General features: G+C 35.7%; 1 protein-coding gene across 40 annotated transcripts in view; it reads right to left on the bottom strand.

Annotated features, from left to right (window-relative positions):
* Window positions 1-26,028, bottom strand: part of Eif4g3 (eukaryotic translation initiation factor 4 gamma 3) — a 269,231-nt gene that overhangs the window by 126,826 nt on the left and 116,377 nt on the right. For 21 of the 40 annotated variants that reach the window (XM_074081102.1, XM_074081107.1, XM_074081081.1 and 18 more), the window contains 6 exons: window positions 24,291-24,323; window positions 12,717-12,737; window positions 11,726-11,905; window positions 11,048-11,162; window positions 5,438-5,535; window positions 2,951-3,073 (listed from right to left, as the gene is read on the bottom strand). In XM_074081102.1, coding sequence (XP_073937203.1) covers window positions 2,951-3,073; window positions 5,438-5,535; window positions 11,048-11,162; window positions 11,726-11,905; window positions 12,717-12,737; window positions 24,291-24,323 — 570 coding nt within the window. The remainder of the gene's footprint in view (window positions 1-2,950; window positions 3,074-5,437; window positions 5,536-11,047; window positions 11,163-11,725; window positions 11,906-12,716; window positions 12,738-24,290; window positions 24,324-26,028) is intronic. The other 19 variants (XM_074081116.1, XM_074081114.1, XM_074081092.1 and 16 more) reach the window with 3 other exon arrangements.

Genomic DNA, 26,028 nt, shown 5'->3' with positions numbered 1-26,028 from the left:
AAGCTTGTGAGCCACACTCACCCTTCCCTCTTCCTTGCACTCCTTGTACCATTCTCACTTATTCCACCATTAGTGGGTCTCTGAGATCTGTCACATTGGAGTCTGTGCTGCATTTCTTTCTACCCCATTGGCAGCAGACACCATGAACACAAAGCACAAGAGCAACAGTCACTGTTAGCACCTTGTTCCCCTCACCTTTAAAGAGACTAGGACTACCTCAGTGACAGGTAAAGGCTGTGGTATCCACTGTACATGCAACCATGTCTGGTTCACAGCATGTATCCTGAAAGACCTAAAGGACTCTTTAACAGTGCATTCTGATGCAGAAGGATGTCCCACCAAAAGTCTTCTAGACAGAACATAGTTTAGCATGTATCTGATATTATGTCAAAATTGCAAATTGGTAGCCCACAGGCTAAATCAAGTGGGTTTTCTTTTACTGACATGTGCTATTTATTAGTGGAATTAGTCACCAACATTTAAATCTTGAAGCTTTAAAAAAAAAAAACTAAAAAAACTAAAGATTTCTAGCTTCTGAAACACTGGGTCAACATTTTTACATAATATATCAATCAGGCAGGAATGACCTTTTTCCTTAACCAAAGGGTCATACTCTCTTAATCTCTCTGTGAACATTTTGTATGATTTTCCAGAAAATAATATCAGTTCTCATCATGATGCTTGTGCTGCTGCTTTTCTTAAAAGAAGAAAGAAGTATTTCTAGTACAGCTGGAGGACTGGCTCAAGTGGCAGAGCACCTACCAAGCAAGCCCAAAGCCCTGAGTTCAAACATCAGTATCACAAAAAAAAGAGAAGTATTTCTAGTACATATGCTTGTTAAAAAACTATTTATTGGGTTGGGGATGTAGCTCAGTGATAACTAGCATATCCAAGGCACTGGGTTTTATCTCTATTACTGGGGGAGGAAAACTGTTCATTTGATGTAATTTCAAGTTTTGGAAAGACAAGAGATTTATAAATGTGGATATGAATGACAACAGCCAAATGAAATACAATTATGCTTCAGAGTGGGTACCACAATCCTCAAAAAAACAGCTCTCTAGAACTGCTGAATAATTTGAAAGTGCACATTTAAACATGCTATATTATTACAGAGACATATATACAGTCATTTTGAGGCCCATGGTTCATAGGGAAATATAAAGCAAAAGATTCCAGTGGCTAAGTATAAAGGGATAAACAGAAGAATGTAGGATCAAGCTTAAAAGATGAAAACAAAACAAAACAAAAGGACATATATATACATGATCAAGCAGAAAATTTAAACACAAAATCAACAAAAGGTGGCAATGATATTTTCTATTTTATTTTCTTAACTTGTTTTAGAGGTGCTAGGAATTGAACCCAGAGCTTTGTACATGGTTAGGCAAACAGTCTACCATGTGAGCTACACACATCCTTTTGGTTTTTGTTTAGTTTTGTTTTGAGACAGCATCTCTTTGTTACACTTGCCCACGCTAGCCTAGAACTTGTGATCCTTCTACCTCTGCCTTCCAAGTATTGGGATTATAAATATGTTCCACTATACCCTGCTTCAAATATGCTACTTTAATTTAAGTAATGTTTGAAGAAATAAACTAAAATGTGACATCCCGATCAAGTAATCCCAAATTTTTGCTATAAAATATCCCCACCTAACACATCTTAAGTAGATACTTTGAAATTGGAAATCTTGTCTGTACCATGCTTGATTCCAGAAAAGAGACTACATGCAAGGACTTCCTTAATCATTCTGACTTGGAATGTCCCAGGAGAACAATATGGATGGTAAAGAGTTCTATAACAATCATTGCTATGACCTTACAACTCTCATACCTAGATAGGCTCACATTACACTGATTTGGATAACGGATGATTAAGATAAACATGAGCTGAGACTATCATCACTTCTAAGTGAAAATACATCATTATAACAAAGGACCAAATTTTAAGTTAACTAAAATTCACAGCTTTTCAAAAAACTCTAAACTTAACCAGCTACTAGTGACCTCAAGATTTAAGAACATTTTAATACATACACTAAAATCAATAGTTCATTATTCTGAAATATCTTGCATTTGATCATCCCCATATCATATGTTAAATCAGTTCTGAGGAATCTCATTACTCAGTCATAAAAGAGAAAAGCAAGGAATCCCCCATTCTTTAATAACTTTGCTTTTATCTGTTTCCATATGCAGGGCTCTCACTTTAAGGAGCTGAAAATCCTTCAACTCTGAATAATTTATCAAAATTTAAAGTGGCCCAGTAATGAAATAAAAACTTTGTCAAATTTTGGAAATTCCATTCACTATTACAGCTTGTTTATTAAACTCCAGCTCCTCCTACAATGTGTTAATTTCCAAAAATAAAAAACTAAACTCTTAGGAGAGCATGATGAGCACATTCTTCACTATGACAGACAGAAGTTACCAATACCCCTAGTAAATAATTCAAGAAACACTTTGCAATTGAGAAGCTCATTTGTGCAGTCTCGAAAGGTGAGAAGCACACCAGTAACATAGGCAATTATCTCAAGCAGAACTGTTTGGCAAAAACATTTAAATTCTCAACCTTAATGTTTGGAGTAATATAGTATATACAAAACATTTAACTCCTAAGGTTCTATAGTGAAAACATACAATATTCACTTAATAATGAAGTTTCCATAGGAATGCAGTGCCTTTTGATATTATACAATAGCTCATTAGGAAGCGAAGAATTAGCTTGCTCTTATTGTGAAAATAATACATGGAAATATTTCCAATAAAAATTTGTAGTTACAGCAATTTGCAAAGAGAAACAACATGTCTGTCTAACTCCATTTAGATTTTCAAGGCTGTGAGACAACTGATAGAAATGGAAAGTAAAGAAAGTAGCTACAGAAAAAGAGTTCAGTAGAGGTTAGTGAACAAATGCACACTATCATCCGTCATGTTCTCTGTCTTACCTGAGGAGGAGTGGGTGTGGACGTAGGTCTCCCTATGGGTGGAGTGGGATTTCTGCTGCCACCTCCAGACATAATCTCCTCTGTTATGTCTTTACCTCCCTGGTTTGGATCACGAATTCTTATCTACAAAGTTAAATGAGATGGCAAATGTACAGAAGAGTTTATAAGTAGCAGAATTACAGTCATGTAATGAATGTAAGGTACAAACTGAGACATCTGTCAAACTATCAAAGTTCATTATCACCACATATGACTATACTTCAATCACAGAACCATATGGGGTCACTGAAAGAAATTTAGGTCATTACCTGTGACATGGACTAATTAGCATAACAAGCTAAAATAGTACAAAGTTGGCTGAATTTCTAGGTCAAAAAGGCAAAGTTTTTTTTTTTTTGCTTATTTTAGCATGACTATCAACATACATTGATTTTATTTATAATTTTTTTTTAAACTTTAACAACTTTTATTAGGATATATTTGTTGTACAGGAGAGATTCATTGTGACAATTCTGTTTGTTTTTTCTTTTTTGGTGGTGCTGAGAGTTGAACTCAGGGCCTTGTGTGTGCCAGGCAAGCACTCTACCACTAAGCCAAATCTCCATCCCTATTTATAATATTTGACATGAAACGAGGTATAGCTGAGTACAGTGGCTCAGGCCTGCCATCCCAGTTACTCCAGAAGCAGAGCTTGGAAAAAGCAAGACCCCCCCCCCATCTCAACAAATAATCTGGAGTGTGGTGGTACACATCTATAATCCCAGCTACCTGGGAGGCATAGGTAAGAGTATGACAATCCCAAGCCCATCTGTGAGAAAAGCAAGAACCAATTTAAAAAATAACCTAAAGCAAAAAAAAGGGCGGGAGACATGGCTCAATGTGCAGAGCACTTGCCTAGCAGTGCAAGGCCTTGAGTCAGGAACATCAATACTTCTCAAAAACCCTACAAAAACAAAATTGACAGGGCTCATAAAACAGTCTTAAAATAAGGAATTTAGTTTGTAGAATAAAGTTGTAAATTCTCTTAAAAATAAAAACTATACAAATCCTATGATTTAGGAATAGGAACTACCCTGCAAATAACTATATACTTATTTGAGGGTGCTCTCTGAGGCAGTATTGTTTTTTCATTGAAAGACAAAGAAACATCATAAAGGTCAACCAAGAACAAAAAGTTAAAAAATTATCCTACATCTTCACAGCCAGTAAACAGCATGAGGCACATCTCCATGTGCTGATGTGGAATTATCACCAAACTATATTGCTATGTGAAAAAATGTAAGACATGAACCAGTGTGCAATGTCTTCCCATTTTAATTTAAGGTTACCTATGCTTATAGTTGCCAGTAGGGACAGTGCTATAATGAAGAGGAGTACTTGGGTGTAGGCACTTAGTGCGGGACACTGTTGAGGCAAGAAAGGCCCACTTTGTTGTTTATTATCTTTATAGTTTAATTAAGGTAGCACTGGCTTCTTGAGAATCACAGACAACTTTGTAGTAAAACCATGTGGATCTGGAAGGTTAGGGAGGGGGAGTTCTTCACTTTACATTTCTGTATCAACTACTTTTTTGGGTATGGAAAATTGTTTCTGCTACAGTTTTAAATATTATATTGATTCACTTCTATTTTATCTTTGGTAATAACAATTATAACTATCTTCCATTTTCATCATCACCTTTATTCATTTATTGGCATTGTACGAGTGCTATTTAAGTCACAATACTACCATGCTGATTCAACATTTTCAAAGCATAGTTCTTTGAACTGTAGTGTCATGATACATTGGTGTGTCCTGTTCATTATGACATTGTGCAGAAGTAATTAGTTCTAATAATAGTGTCATTTTGTGTGTTCTGCTAGGTAAGAGACTGAAAGCCACTCTTCAAAAAAAATGTTATGCAATTTAAATTTTCTACTACTATAATTTAATTCTCTTGGGCTTGCCTTATTAGACAGAGGCTGAGCCCTTATAACTTATTTAAAAACAATTAAAATACATTTATTAAATTCTGCTTTCTTTTTAAATCTATTCAACAAAAAAGGATTTTTCCTGTTGTCAATAATGCTGTCGCAACTTTTACTCCGGTACTATTTGCTCTCTACTCTAAATTTATACTTCAATGGAGAGCTGATTAGGACTAGTGGTAAAGGACAGTGAGGATTGGGAACTGAACTGAAGCTCCTCCCACTGAAGGAGATCTTAGAACACAAAACTAACCCAGTTCTAAAGCTGGAATGCATGTTATCAAGTACCATACTTATCTCAGTAAATGGTAAAATGTGGTATTAAGGAAACAGTATATACACAATTTCTAATGAAGTCCTCATATAAATACTCGTGGTTGAAGTGAATGGTAAGGATATAGGAAAGGGGTAAAAAATGCCACAGTAATTTAAAAACTGAGATGAACAGTGATCATATAGGCTTATTAAATAAGTGAAAAGATTTTTCCAATGTTAAGAAAAATTAATAAAGCTGTCTTACAGTTTTTTTCTCTCTCTTGGCTGGAGGAGGCTGTTGCTGTGTAGGCACAATGATAGGTGCTGACTGATACACTGGCTGACTTGGATAAAAAGGCGTTCCTAAAGAATTAGAACAAATTGAAAAGCAGTCAGTTATTTTGTCAAACATTACAGGACTATTTATTAATGGCTCAGACATTAGGCAATTTCTTTTAAAAAGTAAAACATAAAAGCAAACAGCTAAGCATGTTTCTTAATCATCTCTTCTCTTGTCAGCTACTATCATGGTGAAGAAATTATTCTTAAATTATGTAATGTCTTCAAATGTTAAAAAAACATCCAATATGATACTGTAATCCTAGCTACTCAGGAGGCAGAGTGGAGGAGGATCTCTGTTGCACCAGCCTGAGCAAATAGTTCCATGAGTCCCTATCTCACAAGACCCTTCACAAAAATAAGACTGGTGGAGTGGCTCAAGGTGAAGGCCCTGAGTTCAAGTCCCAGTAAGGAAAAAAAAAATCCAGTATGAAAGCAACAAAGTATTCAATTCTTATATAAAACTGTGCTATAGCACTGCTTCTGTTTTATAAACAAATAAATCTAAAAACAAATCTACCTATCTTTCTTTCTTTCTATCTATCTTCTTGGAGCCCCACTGCCTGCAATGGTGAATCTCAACCAAGGGCTAATATGATTCTGTCTTTGTGGAGGTTTGGTCATGGGCAGGAAGGGAATAATCTGATCATCATGGGGGTATAAGTGGCCTAATCTTACTTATGAAGAACAATGCTATAAAGAGCTACCATTAAGGCTTGGTAAATGTCCTAATGTTGGGGTTTAATAACAAGGAAACCAAAAGACAAAGACCAGATACTAAAAGCTCAAGTTCTAAAACACATTTCCTACCACAGTAGAACTTGAGACTTCTGCTCTAGCTATAATCTATGTCTATTCCTATCCTTGAGTACACCAATCTCAGTGAGATTGAACAGAGTCAAAAGACTGACTTTGTAACGGGTTGAACTGACCAAAGTATACTAACAGTGGGGATACTCTGAGAAACCCCTTTAAAACCTTTGAAATTAATAATGAAAGACAGGATTGTAAAATAGGTATAGTGTGTGTGGGGGTACTTTTGGGAGGGGAAGGGTAAATTAAAGAGATGAAGGTGAGAGAATATAGTTGATGGGTTTCATATACATATACAATATACAACAATTCAGTCTCTTGCAATTGCTTTAAGTGGGGCAGGAGGGGTTTACAGAGTGGAGGAAGTTGGGGGGTAATATAACCCCCACCACTATACAATATAAGGCTATTTATTCACAATTGTCACAATGAATTCCCCCTGTACAATGAATATATGCTGATTAAAAAAATAAAATATGAGAAAAAAGAAAAAAAAGACTGACTTTCAACTCTGTTCATATCTTTGACTATACTGACCATCTACGCAAAAATGTCTTCTTTCCCCAACCCTTTATGTTCCCAAAGACATCTTTAACATTCAAAACTTAAGGCTACTATTACAATTACTATCAAACCAAACTGGCTAGAGCAGAGGTGGAGGAACTATATAGATACTGTGTATTTTGAAAGTGTAGCCTAAAGATTTGCTAAAGAACTGGAAACTAGTGTAAGAATACAAATTAGCAAAAACTGTTAAGTTTTTTGTTTGTTTTGCTTTTGTTGTCTTTGTCTTCTGTCTACACACATGAGTGCACACACGCGCACACACACACACACACACACATACACACACAAGGAAAACTAAAGAAAGAGCATTTGGGCCAGAAAAATCAAGAGTTGACTTTGGGACAATTCTGAGATGTGTGTTAAACTTTTAAATGTAGATGTATCAAGTACACAGGACATACAAACCTGGAGTCATAGGATAGGTATGAGCTAGTGTCATCCATTTTGGAAATAGTAAAATACAGACATCTAAAAGCAGGAGAGAAGATAACTCAGGAAATGAGTACAGACAGAAAAGAAATCATCATGGTGAAATCATTGCTAGAGATCAGAGAAAGAGCACTTGAAATTGTTATAAAGAATTATGCATTAAAAAAACTCACCAAAAATTCAGCCCTAATCTTTTGTCATTAAAATAGCCTTCCTATATAAAATAATACTGACAATGAATGACAGTTTTCTTTAAAGATCTTATTTGTAAAGCTGAAAATATAATACTCTTGTGTGTTTCTTGCTGTATTTTATTTTACTTTTTATTCATTTTACTTGTCAGTGATTTTGAAAACTCTGCAAACTACTGGCATAGTCAGTATTTAAGGATGCTTCTCATTGGTAAAACTCCAAGCATAAATACCAAAAAAATGTACTATACGGTAAAAAATATCTTAACATCTGCATTCCTTAAAATGACCTAGCACAAAGTCTTATGCATTGCAGATGTTCTAAAAAAATTTTTTAATAGTTCATTTTTCATAGAAACAAAGATATCCAGGTTGGCACAGAAATATCATTTTATCCCAACATATACCCAGGCCAACAATTATGTCAGTATACAACCACATCATCAACTACAGGATCACCTCCAGCACAAATCAAATTCAACTATTCTGATCTCCACATACCACAGTGAAAACTACAACTTCCTGGAGCTCTCATGAGCAGAATGAGATATCCAAGCACCCCATAGAGGCTCAGAAAAAGATGGCAGAGGAGGGGAAAATCATACCAGGGTATGTACTGGTTTGAAGTAAGGATGAACAGAATCTTCCTTTTACTATGATAAATTCTCTATCGTTCCCCTCACATCAATATTACTACCACCACTAACCACACCCATTGCTCAGGAATCTAAATTTTCCATCTTGGGCTATCAGCCCCTAGACATGATTTTCTATATCAGGTATTTTTATGACTTAACAGGCAACAAAAAAGTTTAAGAAACACTGATGGGAGAAAAACTGAAAAGTCTACATCAAAAAATATCATTTTCCTCAAAACTATAGAAACACTGCAAGAATTATGATACCTTTCCAGGGGCTGAGGCAGGGGAATCCCAGGGAAGGTAGCAAGACACTGGCTCAAAATACACATTTTAAGTAAGAGCTAGGAATGTGGTACAGCATTGTGCCTACCATATACTAGTCCTTGAGTTTGATCACCAGTACTTCCCCCCATACACACACACACACACACACACACACACACACACACACACAATTAATAGCTTCCAACAGAAATACTATGAACTCAAGTGAAGGTAAGAATATTCTGTGAGGATCATTATTCAAGAGGTAAGCTAGAAATAGGAATAAAATGGCAATATGCTGGAGTGAACTGTAAAGGTAAATATGGAGAACAAAGGACTCTGGGAAAAGATCATCCAATTCATGAACTGGAAATAGAAAAGAAATTGTTTTAACCTAAATGATAACCTGCTTACCCAGGGATTACTGGACTTGTACAAGTATTTACTGGGGTGCCGGGCACCAGTGGTGTATGCCTATAATTGTAGTGATCCAGAGGATCAAAAGGATCAAGGTTCAAAGCAAACCCTGGGCAAATAGTTCACAAAACCCTATGTCAAAAATACCCAACACCAAAAAAGGCTGGCTAAGTGGCTCAACTGTATCCTAACAAGTGTGAAGCCAAAGGTTCAAACCCCCATACTGCTAAAAAAAAAAAAAGAATTTACTGGGGAAAAAGAATCCCTCTCAAAGGGACTAGACACCAAAAATACCTCAACTGTAAGTGCACCTCAACCTACTGTATTTTTCATGAAAATTATCTGTGTCTACTAGAAATAAAGCAAGTCAACAGCTGGAGATGTGGCTCAAGTGGTAGAGTATCTGCTTAGCAAGCACAAGACCCTTAGCACAAACCCAAATAGAGCAAAAAAGCAAGTAAATGTTATAACATTGTATATTCAAATCTGCAAATTGTTTCCCTAAATGTAAATTCATGTATAGTTTCTGTATACAGCAGTAGTACTGAGAACAATAAAGTCTGGCACAGGGCTGGGGTGTGTAAGTGGTAGAGGGCCTGCATAGCAAGCACAAGGCCCTGAGTTTAAAACACAGTACTGGCAGAAAATAAAAATAATTTTACTTTGTATTTAAGTTTCCAGAGTAAGAACCAATACACTGCATGAAAATGGTGAGTTACAACTCAAGGGATACGTTATCAGCATTGGCAATATTCTATGTTAAAGAAACAAACAAACATTATTTACCTTACAACAAAAATATATGAAACAAACTTTCTTCTAAAAATATCAAGTATTTCATTGTACTATTATAAGCAAATAAAGGTGAGTGAATAAACCTATGTATTTGACACATTTACTGAGATTATAAAATAGGTATCACTTTGAATCAGGAAGTTTCATGAAACAATACTGACCAAGGCAGCAAAAAGCTTTCACTTTCTCTAAGAGAAATGAAGTCAGTTATCACTTGGTTGCTTTGCCTATTTCATCTCACAATAACAAAACTTTCTAATACAAATGTACTCTGCTATAAACATTGGTCTGTCTGTCTATCTATCTATCTATCTTTCTACCTACCTTCCTATCCATCCATCCATCCATCTATCCAACCACATTGCGGTTTTTATTCAGGCTCCATGCTTGCTAGGCAGGTGCTCTTACCTCTTGAGCCACTCCGCCAGCTCAAGGTTCTTAACTAAGCCACTAAATTCCAATGTTAGGAAACTGGCTAATGGATAAATTATCATTTTAAGGTAGTTTAAATTTTAATGCTTTTGCTTTGCTGGAAGTGGAAGAGATCTTTGCTTACTGAATCTTAAAGTTTAATTTTTCTAGTATTCACTGATTATAACCCTTCTAATTCACTTTCAATGGAATAAACTAAATGTAGTAAGCAGTAAAAATAAATACTTTTCATTACTTCTTAGTTCATTATTGGCTCATGTGCCAAGTATAAGCTTGGCATTTGTCTCTGTATATTAAAAACATCTCTAAAGCCAAGTGTTGTTGGGAGGCAGGCTTCTAAGTTCAAGGTCAACCTGGGCTACAAAGTCAGGTGTTATCTCAAAACAAAACAAAATAAAACAAAACAAAGCCCTAATTTTTTAAGGCATTTTCATCTGAACTAATTCTCAAAATCTCCCTTATAACATAGCTCTTACCACAGTTTTGCAGATAAGGAATCACAGACAGGTTCACTGAGTTACACTCAGTTATGCCGTGTATTCTTCAAAGTGCCTGCCTGTCACTGCTCTAGGAGCTGGAGACATACCAGTGAACAAAACAAAAATTCTTGCTTTTGTGGATATTACATCCCAGTGGGAAAGAAATACATTAATAAAATCTCTTGGATGAAAGGTGAGAGTAAATGCTTGTAGAAAAGGAAATCAAGGACTGGCGATAAGGTATATTTATGCTATGATCAAAACCCGGCAAAAATCCAGGTAATAGCAACATGACAACAGAAATCTGACAAATGGGCTCTTACAAGCAGAATTTTCTCCCTCTTTCCTTGTAAGCCACTTCCTTAAAAGTAGCTTTCAGAACAGAATAGTGTGCAACATTTTATTTGAAAGTCCTGCAAACCTCCAAGCTTCAATGCCTAAACTGACCCACGAAACAACACAATAAACATGACAAGTTAGCAGAAACTGCTTGGCTTTTCCTACTTACCATAAGCACTGGGGAAGTCCCCAGGTCCTGGTCCAGGATAGAAAGGACCTGGCCCCGGTGGTTGAACTGGATACTGTTGTGGGGGCCCAACATAAGGAGGGCCACTGTGACGGTACTAGAAGAGAGAAAGCACAGATATTTGTATGTAATGTGAAGGTAGCTTGCCACAGAATAATAAAGTGTTCTTTGCATGTTAAAAAGTAGTCTCTGGAATGAAGTGTAAGTGTGGCTGGTTGCTAAACACATTCAAAATGTGTGCTTGACATCCATATGCAACAAGGATGAAAGAGAAAAGTACACCTTGGGTAAGCCACATATAGCAAATCAGTACACAAGCTGCCAGCCATCAGCTCACTGTAAATGATTTTAGGCTGGTAGCATTCAATGAAAATAAATGACATCACAGGAACAGCTGAGTACACTTCAGAGCAATTGTTTACGAGGAAGGGATGCAGAAAGTTACAAAAGAAACCATTTCTCCATGGAAAATTTTAAGCAAAGAAACAGCAATATTTCCTTACAAATTATGGAAGATTAAAAAAATGGCTAAACTTATAACCAATAAAAAAGTTTATATACATCACCAAATATCAGTGCCATCACCCACCCACCCTGCTCCCTCTGATGGTTTAATTTCCATTTCTTTGTTGGACCACATGTGCCTGAAAGATATTTTACCTGTGGGATACAGTACTGAGGACCCTGGGGCACTGGGTACGGCATAGGCAGGTGGTTAACCATCATGATGTGCTGATTGGTCTGATACACTGCAGTGGGTGTTTGTGCACCAGGACGAATGGAAGGACTGCTGTTCGGGATGGTGGCTCTAGGAGGCTGTATCTGAGGCCTCTGGAAAAACTGGGAAGGGAAGAAAGAATTTTTCTTTTTTTACAAAGGGAACTGTATAAATTTTACTGTTTTGAGTTTTCTTTTTTTCCCCACTAATAAAAAAGCTGATTAACCTTAATTAGAAATATAGTATACATGAAAAGAGAATGAGCTGCGTAAATGGCTGGTTCACGGAGCATACTCCATGCTAAGTCAAATTCATATCAATGTCAGTATATGTATAAAATTAGTAGGGCAGTCTCAACTTTCAAGTCTTAGCTATTATAAAATAAAAGTCATGCACCACAATTACTGATTTAAAATGTACAATACAACAAAAGCTGTAGCTGATGATTCTCTGAAAGAATAGGTAGCTCAATACGAACTCTTCAAAAATTGATAGTCCCCTAAAATACTACCTACTTACGAAGTATTTAGGAGAGAGTAAGAAATCTCTCTCAACGTAAAAATTTTCATCAAGTCCATAAAGCTAAATTAAAAGCATCTGTAAGGTTGTTACATGATAAATTAAGCCTTCTTTGTTAAAAAGGGGTAGAACAACCCCATTCTAAATTGACCCCAGTTTTGCTCTCTAGGATAGTCTGCAACAAGGGTGGAAAACCTAGACAGGCTTAACAGTAGTCTAAAATGAGCAGAGCTAAACCTCTCAAATGTCTTAATACCTATAGTTGTTTATGATTCTCACCGTAAGCTTGAAAATAAACAATATACCACTAGTGCATTTCCAACATGAGTGTATTTGCTCATCAGGAAACAATCTCACTGTAATAGCAAGACAGAGTAATAATTAAGAGGCCATGCAGAACCAATAGTTTGTTACCTGGATGGGTCTGAATCCTCCCTTGAAATACGAAGCAAGAAAGCAGCAGGAAACAGAAAGAAAGCCAATGGAAAAGCTTACAGATCAGTAGGAAGGGGTAGGACATAGCATGCAGCTCAAAAAAAAACCTTTCTATTTAGCAGTAATAGAAGAAAGAAGACTAGAACATCAGAATGACAATTCTCCACTTGAGGACTCAAGCACATGGGGAATTAAAGCTCAAATCATATTTAATTGAAAACAAAAATCTTCTAAGAGTAGTCACAAGGTATAGAAAATGTCTGCTTGATGGCAAAAGTACAGTTAAGATTACTGCTTCCTATTTCTGGCTCTCATACCTGCCCATTGTACTATTTGGCATGATTTAGCTTCTGTACAATCTACTGTCCACCTTGAACAGTGATAAAGAGTCAATTAAAAAAAAAATGTGTCAGCCAGGCATAGGTGGCTCATGCTTGTAATCCTAACTACTTGGGAGGCTGAGATCAGGAAGATTGAGGTCTGATGCCAGCCCAGGCAAACAGTTTGTGAGATCCCATCTATAAATAATCAGAGCAAAATGGACTAGAGGTGTGGCTCAAACAGTGGAGCACCTGCTTTGCAAGTGTAGAGCCCTGAGTTCAAACCCCAACACCACCAAAAAAAAAAAAAATATATATATATATATATATATATATATATATATTGTTTTGTGATTTTAAAGTTTGCTACAGTGCTGAGAAATAACTAAACTTTTCAATATGCATCAGACTTTTCATGACAGATATTTGCTCTTTTAAACTAATGAATTTGGTGTATAAGAACTAACATATACTCTAAAATAGAATGCTATAGTAACAATCTTAAAATGTAGTCTGCTCCATGATCTCCAGAATTGTTTCACAGTACCAGACATAAGTGCTGTTACTGGTCCAAATAAACCCAAGCTTTAACCTTTGGGTCCACTTAGGTCTTATTCTGTCCTTTTATTTATCAAGATACCCCAGATACATAAGTAACTTTTTATCTTGTGTGGAAAGTGGGAGAAGTGCAATCTCATGCTCAAGGCTAATCCCCATTCAACCTTCATACCCCAGGGCAAAAAAGAGTCCTAAAGAGACAGCATCATAGAAAAGTAACAGTCAGAAAGCTATAGCAGGAGAATGGAGTAAATGGGCAAGCCCAGTGGGGGGGCAGTGGAGACCAGGAGGCCAAAAAGAGAAGTCTATGGAGATGAAAAGAAGTACAAGAAGCAAAGTGGATATCCCAAGAACCTGAGGTGGGTCACAACCCACTGAAAGAATTGTGAACACAGGCTGCAAACAGGAATACGAAAGTAGTAAACCTTCTATCACTGGCCTGCACTTCCCTTAATTACAAAGCAGATACAGTGGTATGTGTAAATGCTTATTATATAAATGTGAGCCATAAAAATACTTCCAAAATAAACTTGAGCAACATTTTTATAATGTAGTTATTACATAAGAAGCTACAAAAATGTTACAGGCCTCAAGGAAAGCAGAGTCATTGTCTCCTCTAATTATTAAACATTGCTAGATAGCATGCAGTAGATTACGATCCATACTGTGAGATACTATTCCATCAACTCTAGAGGGCAGTACCAGACAGACAGGTGATAATCTACTTTGGTTATAGGATCATCTAATTATGTCCAGGTACTCACATATTGCATGAAGACATGTGGTATTACTTGGTGACATGGGGAAAAGAGAAGAAACTAACACACTCACTTATGCAGAGTATAAAAAACATATATGGGCAAAGTTTCCTGACAAGTTTAATACCTTACATGTGAGGGCTTTTTTTGCTGTGGTACAGGGGTTGAACTCAAGCCTTATACAAGCTAGGAAGGCACTCCACCACCTGAGAAACTCCACCAGCCTGTGAGGGCTTTTCTCAACATTATTTTCCAACTATTCTCATGGGCTTCTTAGCTAGTTTCTCTAGAATAACTAAGGTTATTCAAAGGGGGAGGGGGCTTCAAATGGTATTAAGGCATTTTCTATGGTGATTTTGAAACAAGTGATACTCCCAACATTAACATAGGGCAGGGTCAATAAAACAAAATTTGTGGTTATATTGACATATGATTTTTACACATTAGGATTTCAGTTTTGAAGCTAAGCAGAAATGAATCTACACAGACACATTAAGTAATAACAACAATATGTTACAGACCACTTAACTAGTTACCAGGTACCATCCCCAAGCACTTTACGTATGTATTAAATCACCTCACAGCAAATCTCTACAGCAAGCACCATTACTGACACTACACAAGATATGTACAGAAACTGAGGGACAGAGAAACTAAATAATTTGATGAGGCCCCCATCTATAAACAGTCAGGCACTAGTTCTGTGTACTACCTCTTACAATATGGAATTTCCAGGTATTCTCAAACAAATGTGCTTTATTAGAAGAAATTTTTTCTTTACAAAGGCAGAAGGTATGTGGTAGGTGGGCCCTTCGTCCAACTATACTAATGTGTGGCAGATTCCTCAATTATAACTGACTCCTCCTTTTCTAAGGAAAAGGCTCCAGTGATTACATCACAAAAATCATGTTTAACATTTTGAAATGTTAACATTTTTACAAGTATAGGCTATTGGGAGCTGATTTTTTTCCTCTTAAAGATACAATACCACGGGGGTAAGGGAGGGGGTGGGGGCAGGGGGGAGAAATGACCCAAGCCTTGTATGCACATATGAATAACAAAACAATTAAAAAAAATAAAGATACAATACTACAAAATACACATATGCACACACACCAGAGAATTTACTATCTATACCTCTAGAAAAGTTGTAATGGTTACAAATGCAGAGAATTACAAAGATATGGAGTCTCTTTTTTTGTATCCCTTCTAAGCCAATTATATTTAATGAATTATATTTAATAATGGTATAAGAAATTCAGATTTTCAGATGAGTGGGCATGGTAATAAACCACAGTTATTAAAAGGAATGTACAGAGCTAGAGGAGTGGCCCACATTGTAGAGCATCTGCCTAGCAAGCTGGAGGCCATTAGTTCAAATCCCAGTACCACAGTAAATAAGTAAAATAATAAATAAATGAAATTTCCACCGAAAGGAATGTCTGAATGGGTTTTCCCAAAATGTTTGAAATCCTTCTGAATCCCTTTTCTTCTCAACTCAAGGATGAAGAATCACTGTGAGAGTCAAACACTTGTAGCTGGAAGGACAATATAGACCATTTCCCCATACCATCTAATGGAAGTTTTAATGTCTTTTACAACATGCCCTTGGGGTTATCAAACAGGCAAATCAAGACCCAGTTCTGTTTCACAGTTAAATGGGATTTGGACACGGCCAAGGTCTTTTTATGTACTGGCTCTAAGTTTTTTAGTCGTATCATATACTCACTAATTCATTGTCTATCGCTAAAAACCGCAGTGAAGTCAAATCATTCTCCCTAAGTGACAGACCTCTAAGTTAGCTGAAGAACTGCCATTACTGCCAACTTTCATACCACTGTCTGTTTTTTATTCCAAACCAATGGCCTCCTCCCACACTACATCTCATTACTCCAACCAAGACAGAACTGCCTGACCAGCTTGTTCTCTCTCAATCTGGTCGCATCGCTCAGTTTCAATAAAAAGGAAACCAAACACAATATCCAAGCAGAGTCTGCCCAGAATATACTTGCCCTTCACTCAAAAAATATTTGCTGCTGAATGAAAGGGTAAAATATCTCTTTTTTTATTGCCAATTACGATTCACCAATGAAAGCTAGACTCACAAGAACTGCTTTGTCAACTGCATTTTACACTGACTGGCACCAAGTTATAATCCTTGAAAACTTAAATCTTCTTTACAAATAACATTTATTTATTATTTATTATATTATTTATATATTTATATATAAATATATATTTATATTATAAATATATATTTATAATATATATTATTTATATATTTATATATAAATATATATTTATATATTTATAATATTTATATATTATAAATATATTTATATATATTTATAACAAAAATATATATATTTTATAATATTTATATATTATAAATATATATTTATATATTTATTATTTATTATATTATTTATTTATTTATTTACAAATAACTTATTACCAATAAGTCCACACTTTTGTGTGGACTGAGTTTTGTTTTGACGTTCATACAAAGAATCTTGCATTTTGTTCCTTTGAAATTTTATCTGGCAAATTCAACCCATCATTTCAGATTACAAAGATTTTTTTGGGGGGGTTACATTTACATAAAACTATATGACATCAAACATTTGACAGGATTGTCATTTGTCCAAGTCACTGACAAAAATGCTGAAAAGGGCTAGACAGAGAGGAAAAAACCATATACAATACAAGAATCGTCTCCTAAACTTCAGTTCAGTATGTTTTAAGTCTTCTGTCTTTTCAATGGTTTACCAGTGTGTTAGGAGAATGGGAGGGAAGAGAACAATAATGTGAGGTAGTATGGGGCAGAGCTATACAGTTAGGATGTATTTAAAACAAAGGCTGAACTTAAGTGTTGATGATTGCTCACTTCCCAAAAACACTCCAGAAGCCAGAAGGAAATGCTTTCTCTTGGAAAATTCTTCTAAAGATGCAGGAATCCATACCATTATTAAACGCTTCCTCCCAGTAACACCGGTAATAAATGCTTTTTAAAGATGCTAGCAATTGTAATATCTTCATTACTTTACTTACTGAAAGCATCAAAAGACAAACACATGTCTAACAAATTCTATAAGCCAAAATTCTCTGAAAATCATCTATTTCATTTTCAGAAACAAGAAAAATCTTATTTGGTCACGTAATTTCTTCTATATGGAAAAAACGTTTAAGTACTTAATAATCTGCAAAGCAATAAAAATATGTCAAAATTATGCTTTCTGAAATCACTACTTTATGCAGTATATAGTTCAGCCTACTAGCAGGATAAACAATGAGAGCTTTGATTAAGAATATGTTTTAGGGCTGCCAGAATAGCTCAAGCATGAGGCCCTGAGTTCAAACACTAGTACCACCAAAAAAAAAAAAAAAAAAAAAGAAAAAGAAAAAGAAGAGTATGTTCTGGTACATATCTTCAAATAAAGTATTCTTGCATGATAGTGCTATGGATTATTTGACAATTTACAAAGTTACAAGCAGTAAAGAGTCCACACAATGGGCTATCACTCAGAAATCAACCTGATAATCACCAAATGCACAATTTATAATGAAGTTTATTCATTCGAAATTTTTTCTGTATTTCTCTGTCTTCATGTGGTCAGTACTTATGTAACTGAAGGTGCACTAAGAATCAGAAGGCACAAGGCTGAGCACCAGAACACTAGCCACTAGCCATATTTATTGACTTAAATTGCAAATTCAGTTCATCTCCATTATCTCCATTTCAACTGCTCAATAACCACATGAGACCAGTAGATACAGACATTTCCATCATCATAGAAAGTTCTATTACACAGTGCTGCTCTGGAGAATTATGTCAGATGGGATTTATTCTGTCAGATCATAAGAAGGGATCTGGGAAGTGAGCATCCTTAAAGAATACTTCAACCACAGCTTAAAAATAGCTTGAGAAAAAGGTGAAGGTACGTGGTTTCACTGCTAAAAGAAACTGACACCTACCAAGGACCTATTATTATGTGCCAGACCAGGTACTTTAATCCTCAAAGCACTTGTAGAAAACAGGGGCTACTGTTATCATGCCTCAAGATATCATTGACAACAAATTTTACCCATTTTGCAGTAAGAAAGCTAAGGTCCAAGAACAATTTGTAGTGAAGCCAAACCTGAATCCTAGTTTTGTTGGCTCTTGACACGTGTTTTCTTCACTATCTGTGTTTCATTCCTTGTGAGCAAGATGCCAGATAAAAATGCCCATCAGTGTCCCTCACCAAGCTGAAGCAGTTCTGCTGTAGAGGTTTATATGCTTGACCTGCTATCCTATTTATGCCCAGTAAACTTTGAAGTGTCTGGCCTGGAGCCAAGCCTCCACTGACTGCATTTTCTACCTCTAAGAAACTGCCCAGAGCAATACAAATGTACTTCACAGGAATGAAACAGCATAGTTTTCAGTGAAGAAACCTTCATAGGTTGTAATGGGGAAAAAAAAAACAATCAATATAAATTAACTGTTTGTTAAAATAAAGTAGGGGATTATGCAAAATGAACCAAACTACAACAGAAAAACATGCAGTTTCAATGTCTGCCACCCACCAGGTAATATATTCCTTGAAGGCACATAAAGTTCACTGTCTGTTTATGCTAAAATCCAACTACATTGAACATGGAATTAAAATTATTCGGTATTTGTGAACACTGTGTAAATTAAAATCATATCACATAATGATTTTGTTCTGTGAGCACTTTTTTTATTTTTAATTCTTTTATTCATATGTACATACAATGTTTGGGTCATTTCTCCCCCCTTCCCCCGGCCCCTTCCCTTTCCCCTGCTCCCTTCTTCTCCCCCTCTACCCCCTCACTACCAGGCAGAAACTATTTTGCCTTTATCTCTAATTTTGTTGAAGAGAGAGTATAAGCAATAATAGGAAAGACCAAGGGTTCTTGCTACTTGAGATAAGGATAGCTATACAGAGAGTTTACTCGCATTGCTTTCCTGTACATGTGTGTTACATTCTAAATTAATTCTTCTCGAACTAACCTTTTCTCAAGTTCCTGGTCCCCTTCTCCTATTGGCCTCTGTCGCTTTAAAGTTTCTGCATTAGTTCCTTTGCATTGAGGACATCAAATGCTATCTTGTTAGGTTTTTTTTTTTGGGGGGGGGGGTTCTTGCCTATCCTCATACCTCCCTTGTGTGCTCTCGCCTCATCATGTGATCAAAGTCCAATCCCCTTGTTGTGTTTGCCCTTGATCTAAAGTCTGCATATAAGTGAAAACATACCTGTGAGCACTTTTTAAAATACTAATTTGCCTGGGTTTTCTCATGATAAAAAGGATACTTAGTCACAGTACCTTACCAATATTTGATCTCTATTGTGAAACACAGTAAGTAAAACCAGGATAGGATTATAAATAACTTTAAACCACAACTGCACAAATTTCAATGACCAAACACATGAAATAAGTAACATAAGCAAGCATCTAAATGACTGACTTGTCTTAATTCTGAATGTACTTTCTGCTTTCTCAGATTTTAATTACCTTGGGATTTTCAAACATCAATGTAAAAATAGTGACATATTTCTAAAGCCAAGAGTGTTCTGCATATAAAGAGACATTTGTTGTTTTATTTTTGAAGAAAACTGTAATTCTAAAAGCAAAATGTAAAAAATTTTGAGTAGAGAATACTTACTAATCTGAAGAATCCCTGTAAAAGCTAAAACTAATGGTACTAGGATGATGTGGTGGACATAATCCTAAATGGAGCCTAGTAGTCCTGACTTGAAGGACTCAACTCAGCTTCTCAGAAGGATCATAACCAGAGGCAAGCCCAGGCAAAAAGTTAGCAAGACTTCTATCTCAATCAACAAGTCCAATCTGATGTGGTGGTATACTCCTATAATATCAGCTCCAAGGGAGGTATAGGCAGGCCAAGACCAGCCCCAGGCAATAACAGGAAACCCAATCCAAAAAATAACTAAAGCTACAGAGGAGAAAAAAAAAAAAAAAAAAACCCACAGGCCAGGCGCATGGCTCAGGTGACAGAGCACCTTGTCCAGAAAGTGTTGAGGCCTTGAGTTCAAACCTCAATACTGCAAAAAAAAAAAAAAAAAAATAGATCCAATAAACACTCTGTAGTAGCTTTATGGCTCTATTCAGAACAAAGAAATTGTTGACATTTTATAATCTTGTGATCTGTTTCACTATAATTCAGATAACTTCTTTTACATAGAAAATATATGTATGAGTTCTAGATTAATATACTGGATGCATTCTTGTGATAAGCAATGACTTCCATACAGGCTACCTAAATAACAGTACTTTTTCTTTGCTTTTTTTTTTTTTTTATAGAACCAATTGCTACTTAGCATCCATAAAGTTACAGAAACAACAATCACAGAAAACATCACCCAATATCAAATTCCTTTTTCAAAAATATACAAAACGTGAAAGGAAGTAAGTGATCAGAAAGGCAGCCACTGATTATTGAAAATTGAGGACTCTATTCACTAATCTCAAGGCTAGCTATAATTCTTAATTATATCTGACCAAAGCACACAGCCATAGCTGAAAGCCATTTGTGGCTTCAATTCAACTTAAAGTCTTAAGCACAACAAACCCTTACATCCTGGGACCTAGACAGAGATGCTTTCCCTTCAAAAGTAGATTCTAAGTGTTGTGTTTTCCACTGTATTGTTTTTATTATGCAAACCACTATGTCCTATTTTGTATTGTGAGCATCTGCTTCTAGGTGAATCTCTCAGGGTTTAGGACTCTACCTGACTTTAAATGTGGAAATACACTCTGAAATACAGATACAGTCAGTGATTCTCAAATGGGAAATGGTAGCATCTTTGTAGAGGGTATCCCCAAATAGATGGAGGTGTTTTTTCTTTTGTTTTGTTTTCTAATTGTCACTGGGGGAACTGACTGACATTTAGAGACCAAAGGCTGCTAAACAAAGTGCAATTTACAGGGCAGCTTTACATACTACTTATCCCCCACAAAACGTCATCCTATACTTGCTCCATCAGGAAATAAACCAGATTCACCCCTCTCTTCCTATGGATGCAAGATAGCAAATTCTTCCTAATAATTTTCTCCATGTTGTACACAACACTGGTTCAGGTACATCCAGCTGCTACTTTAACCCTGTGTCTCCTCTAGTTCTCCAAGTAATTATTGTGCTGCCTGAGATTAGGGCATAGGCTTCCTTTCCGAATTCTCTCTGGGATAATAAAAATAATTTAAGTGGTATATGGAAAAGAAAAGCCGCCCACTACCTGAATGTTCTGTATCTAGCAATAATGCTATGGATTTATGCTGCATTTCAGGAACTCAACTGAAAAATTATTGTTAAAAGGCATTTTTCTTGATAAATGAACAAATATTGAAAACAATATAATACATAGCTCTACTTTTTAAGAATCACAATTAGTTGCACTTAGATAAGGATAATCCTAAAGCTAAAAACCAATCAAAACTTTCTCAAGCCATATTAAACATGAAAAATGACTATGAAATCATTTCTTCAAAAAGATCTCTGAAAGTTTTTCTAAATTGTCGGAATTAAGCACGAACAAAGCATATCATACATCCAAATTTAAAAGTATGGAAAAAATAATTTCTCAGAGGTTACTATTTATAAATTCTTAAACACAATTCCAATGTCAGGGCCAGTGCTATTGAATGCAAACAGCAGTAATACTTAGGCCTTTAAATGTCTCCTATTTTCACGCAGAACTTAATTTTTTTTTTTTTCAGATTAACAGTCTTTAAGAGACTGACTACTTTTTTTTTTTTTTTTTAAGAAAGTAATGTTTTCAAAAGCCAGAATACACATTTGGGGGGATGGGCAGCACAGGGGTTTGAACTCAAGACCACACGCTTGCTAGGCAGGTGCTCTACCAGTTGAGCCATGCCTCCAGTCAACACAGGCTACTATTAATAAGGAGATGGGCCTAGACTATTTAGAAATATGACTCTGGTTTTAAAATTCACCCATCATTCCAGTAATCTGCAGACAATCCACCAAAAGAGGTGGGGCCAAAGGCAAAGTTACTTCTTTTACTAATGGTCTACCCTGAGCTGTCTAAAACTATTCAGAGAAGCCAACATTTAAAAAACACAAATATGTGAACAAGGAAACTAAATAGTGCCTTGTATCAAGGAGTTCAGAAAATTGTTCCTTTAATTCCTTCTCTCCACTAAATTCACAAATTAAACAGTGTCTTTCACTCTGATTCTTGAGGAGAAAATCCCCAATTTCTCTCTTAAGACTACTTGGCTTGACCCTGGATTAAAATTTAAGCCTTGCAACAGAGGCCTTGACTAAATTTTTTGAAAAAGCATAATCACTTTAAGTGACTACATCTTAGTAGTAGTAGTGATAATCATACAGCCTGGATTAACTCTCCTAATTGCCTTATTTGCATTATCTTATTTATTCTTCCTATCGGTCTTGATATGGCATTACTAACTCCATCTTACAGTTGAGAAAACTTAACTTGAGGGCATTAAAGAAAATTAAAGAACTTATTCAGGAATATTCAGTTAATAAGGAGAAGTTGAGCCTAGATATAACTGATGCCAAAGTCCAAATGCTTACATTTTACAATACTGTATCTTGAAGTAAAAAGTACGCCTGAGTTTTATTTCTTTATCAGATCTAAAGAAAAGGCATATATCTCATATAGCCATCCATTAGTTCCCCTGCAAAGGACTTGTAACATCTCAGACTTTGGTGGCCTATGTATCCTCTAAATTAGAAAGACAATGTTTTAAGAAGTAGACCCTGTATTAAATCAATAAACCTCACATTATTAATGTATGATAAATCAAAAATAATTTTAAATCACTCTAGACAATGAAAGTCTTCAATTAAGCAATGTCCAATCAGTCAGTAATAAAAATTCTAAATATGGTCCCATGGATAAATACTGATAATATTTCTCTCATTTTCCCCAACAGTACTCTGTGGTTATACAGTAATAGTAAAAACAGCTACTACTTATTGACTGCTTCACTTTGTGCCAGATGCTTCACACATATTATCACTAATATAGAAGGTGGTAGCCCTATTTTACATATGAGGAAACTAAGGTTCAGAAAAAGACCTGGCAAATACAGCTGAAAACACAGCAGAGCTGCTAAATATGAACCCAGATCTGTCAAACTCTTAAACTAGGCTCTTCCTACTGCACCAGGAAGAAATGTTTTGCAACACTCCAAAAGGAGTTTAGGGGAGGGGAGAGAAGGTTTAAATATTGATTCTCCCACAGAGTCATCTCCAACAGATTCTTTCTAAATAACACAGTATTGGTGTGTATATTTTTGAAATTTTAATTCCTACAAAAACTAGGCTAAAACATTAAAATTAAACAAGGTATCTATTTTCTATGTATCATAAGAATAAAGAGTTTTATACAGTAAACAAATGTACATTATTGTTAATCGATTTGTTATAAGGTCTAAATTAGTAATTGAGATTAATAGTAGTTTTAGAAGTTACTAATGTTGTTTTATACACATCACTAAACATCAAGTAACATCAGAGTATTAACAGGAAAACCCTTAGAATGTTGCCTGCTCCATTCAGTTAAACTTAATACAAAGAGCCACAAAATCTGTGATCGCTTAAATACATCTACATTTTTCAAGGGTTGTCTAAATTCAAAGTAATTTTCTGGGGGAAGAAAAAAAATGCAGTATTTTAAAACTGTGCTATAAACAGAAGCAAAAAAGCTTGATAATAACAAAATATAGTGAAAATAATCATATCAGGCATTTGATGATCATACTGGGGTTTGAACTCAGGGCCTCCAGGGCCTCCCTTGAGTCATGCCCCCAGGCCCTGAGCATGGCAGCATTCTAAGAGTCAGCAGCTACTAAAGCCCCATCTATTAGTTAGGGGTGATGATAGAGAAGGGGCAAGAGTACAGTACCTGATGATGGGCTGGTCGAGGCCCCGCTGCAAACTGAGAAAGGGAGGGAAAACAAACACAAAAGGAAAGGCACAAAGAGTCAGAAACACCACAACAAAAAACAAAATGTCACACAATATGCCAAAAAAAAAAAAAAACAGGAAAAAAAAGTCAAAGCTTTGCTGCAGGACAGTGACAGACAGGTACTAAAATTCAACAGGTTAACACCACTACCAAGATACTTTGTCATTTATCAGCTGAGAGAGAAACAGCTAAGCTGTTATGCACCAAGTGTGCTCTCTGAGAGAGGCTATTCCGAATAAACAAATAAAACTCTAAAATAAGGCAAAAGAAAGTTTGAAAGTAGTTATATTAAGACAAACATGAAAACTGAGTATGATAATATGTAACTGATACAGATAGAGGACATGAAAAATGCTTTAACATTATAAGAAATAGCCAGGAGATAATTATAATGTCTAGCAGGAAATAAAGACTGTAATAGGACTGTCTGCAAATTTTCTTCAGTTAAACAGGCTCTCTTACATTTGAATTTGAAACTTTAATACCTTCCTTTATTTCTCAGAATGAAAGTATAAATTTTATGAATATCCAGGCATATAAAAGCAAACAGCTAGTGAAGAAAATCAGTCTTTAGGACGATTCATCAAAATGGCGTTATTATAGGCTTGAGAAGAAAAACGTAAGAGGTCAAATTTCTCAGCTGTTACTCAGAGACAAGAGCAAAGCACTGTACCCCTTGTTTACCTAGTATGCACCGCCTGCTGTCTGATACTGAGAATAAAGCAAAGGAAACACAACTCCTCAGCAAAAGAGTACTTCAAAGTGGATGAAATATATTCCAATGCTTCTCACTTAGAATGAAGAAAAAAGTTCCTCATTTAAGAAATTTTTAAATACCAGACCTCCAAAGATCAAGTAATTCATCAGAACAAAACGTGGATTCTAATAGAGTTTAACTAAAAAGAACCAAGGAGAGTATCGGGGCACAAATAGCCATATACTTACTAGCTAACTAATATATAACTATTATGTTAACTTGAAAGCAGTTTGGAACGAAAACCATATATATCGGTATTAGGGATTTTATTTAATATTTAAGGAGCTAATTAAAATATATATCTTCAGCTATTTTTTTTTTGGGGGGGGGGAATGGTGGTATTATGGTTTGGACTCAGGGAGTTGCACCTGTCAGGCTCTTCCATTTGAGCCATGCCCCAGATCTATCTTCAGCTATTTTACTTCCTATGTAGAACATTCCTCTGTAAATCTTACGAATAGATGAGTCAGACTGAAGATTAAATAAGAAACAATTCTTTATGCTCAACATTTAAGTTACGGGCAACAGAAATTTGCAGATTTCAAAAAGTTTTCCAACAGCCATTACCTCGTGATAAATTTCCAACAAACTGCAGTGGAGCACATGGCCACAATGTAAAAAGACTCAGACATCTCTCTCAAGAACTCATTCACCTTATAAGCTAAAATGTCACTGACTGTTTAAGTAATGAAAAGTATCTAGAAGACCTGTATATATGCTTAGGGTGTGTTAAGTCAGCCATCATATTTGGCTAACCACTTTTAGTTTTTCAGAATGAAGATAAACAGCAGCTGCGGTTCTTGCAGAAAATTTTCTCTTCAAAGAAACTGAGGCCCTATATTTTCAGTTTTGCAATTATGAGAAGAAAACAGATCCTATCTTCCACGGACATCAAGTTGCAAGGTTAGGCAATATCAC

Source organism: Castor canadensis, chromosome 7 (assembly GCF_047511655.1).
Source record: "Castor canadensis chromosome 7, mCasCan1.hap1v2, whole genome shotgun sequence".
In the NCBI taxonomy this organism is placed as follows: domain Eukaryota; kingdom Metazoa; phylum Chordata; class Mammalia; order Rodentia; family Castoridae; genus Castor; species Castor canadensis.
Note: the sequence above shows the minus strand (reverse complement) of the source record. Positions and strands in the feature narration are given on the sequence as shown.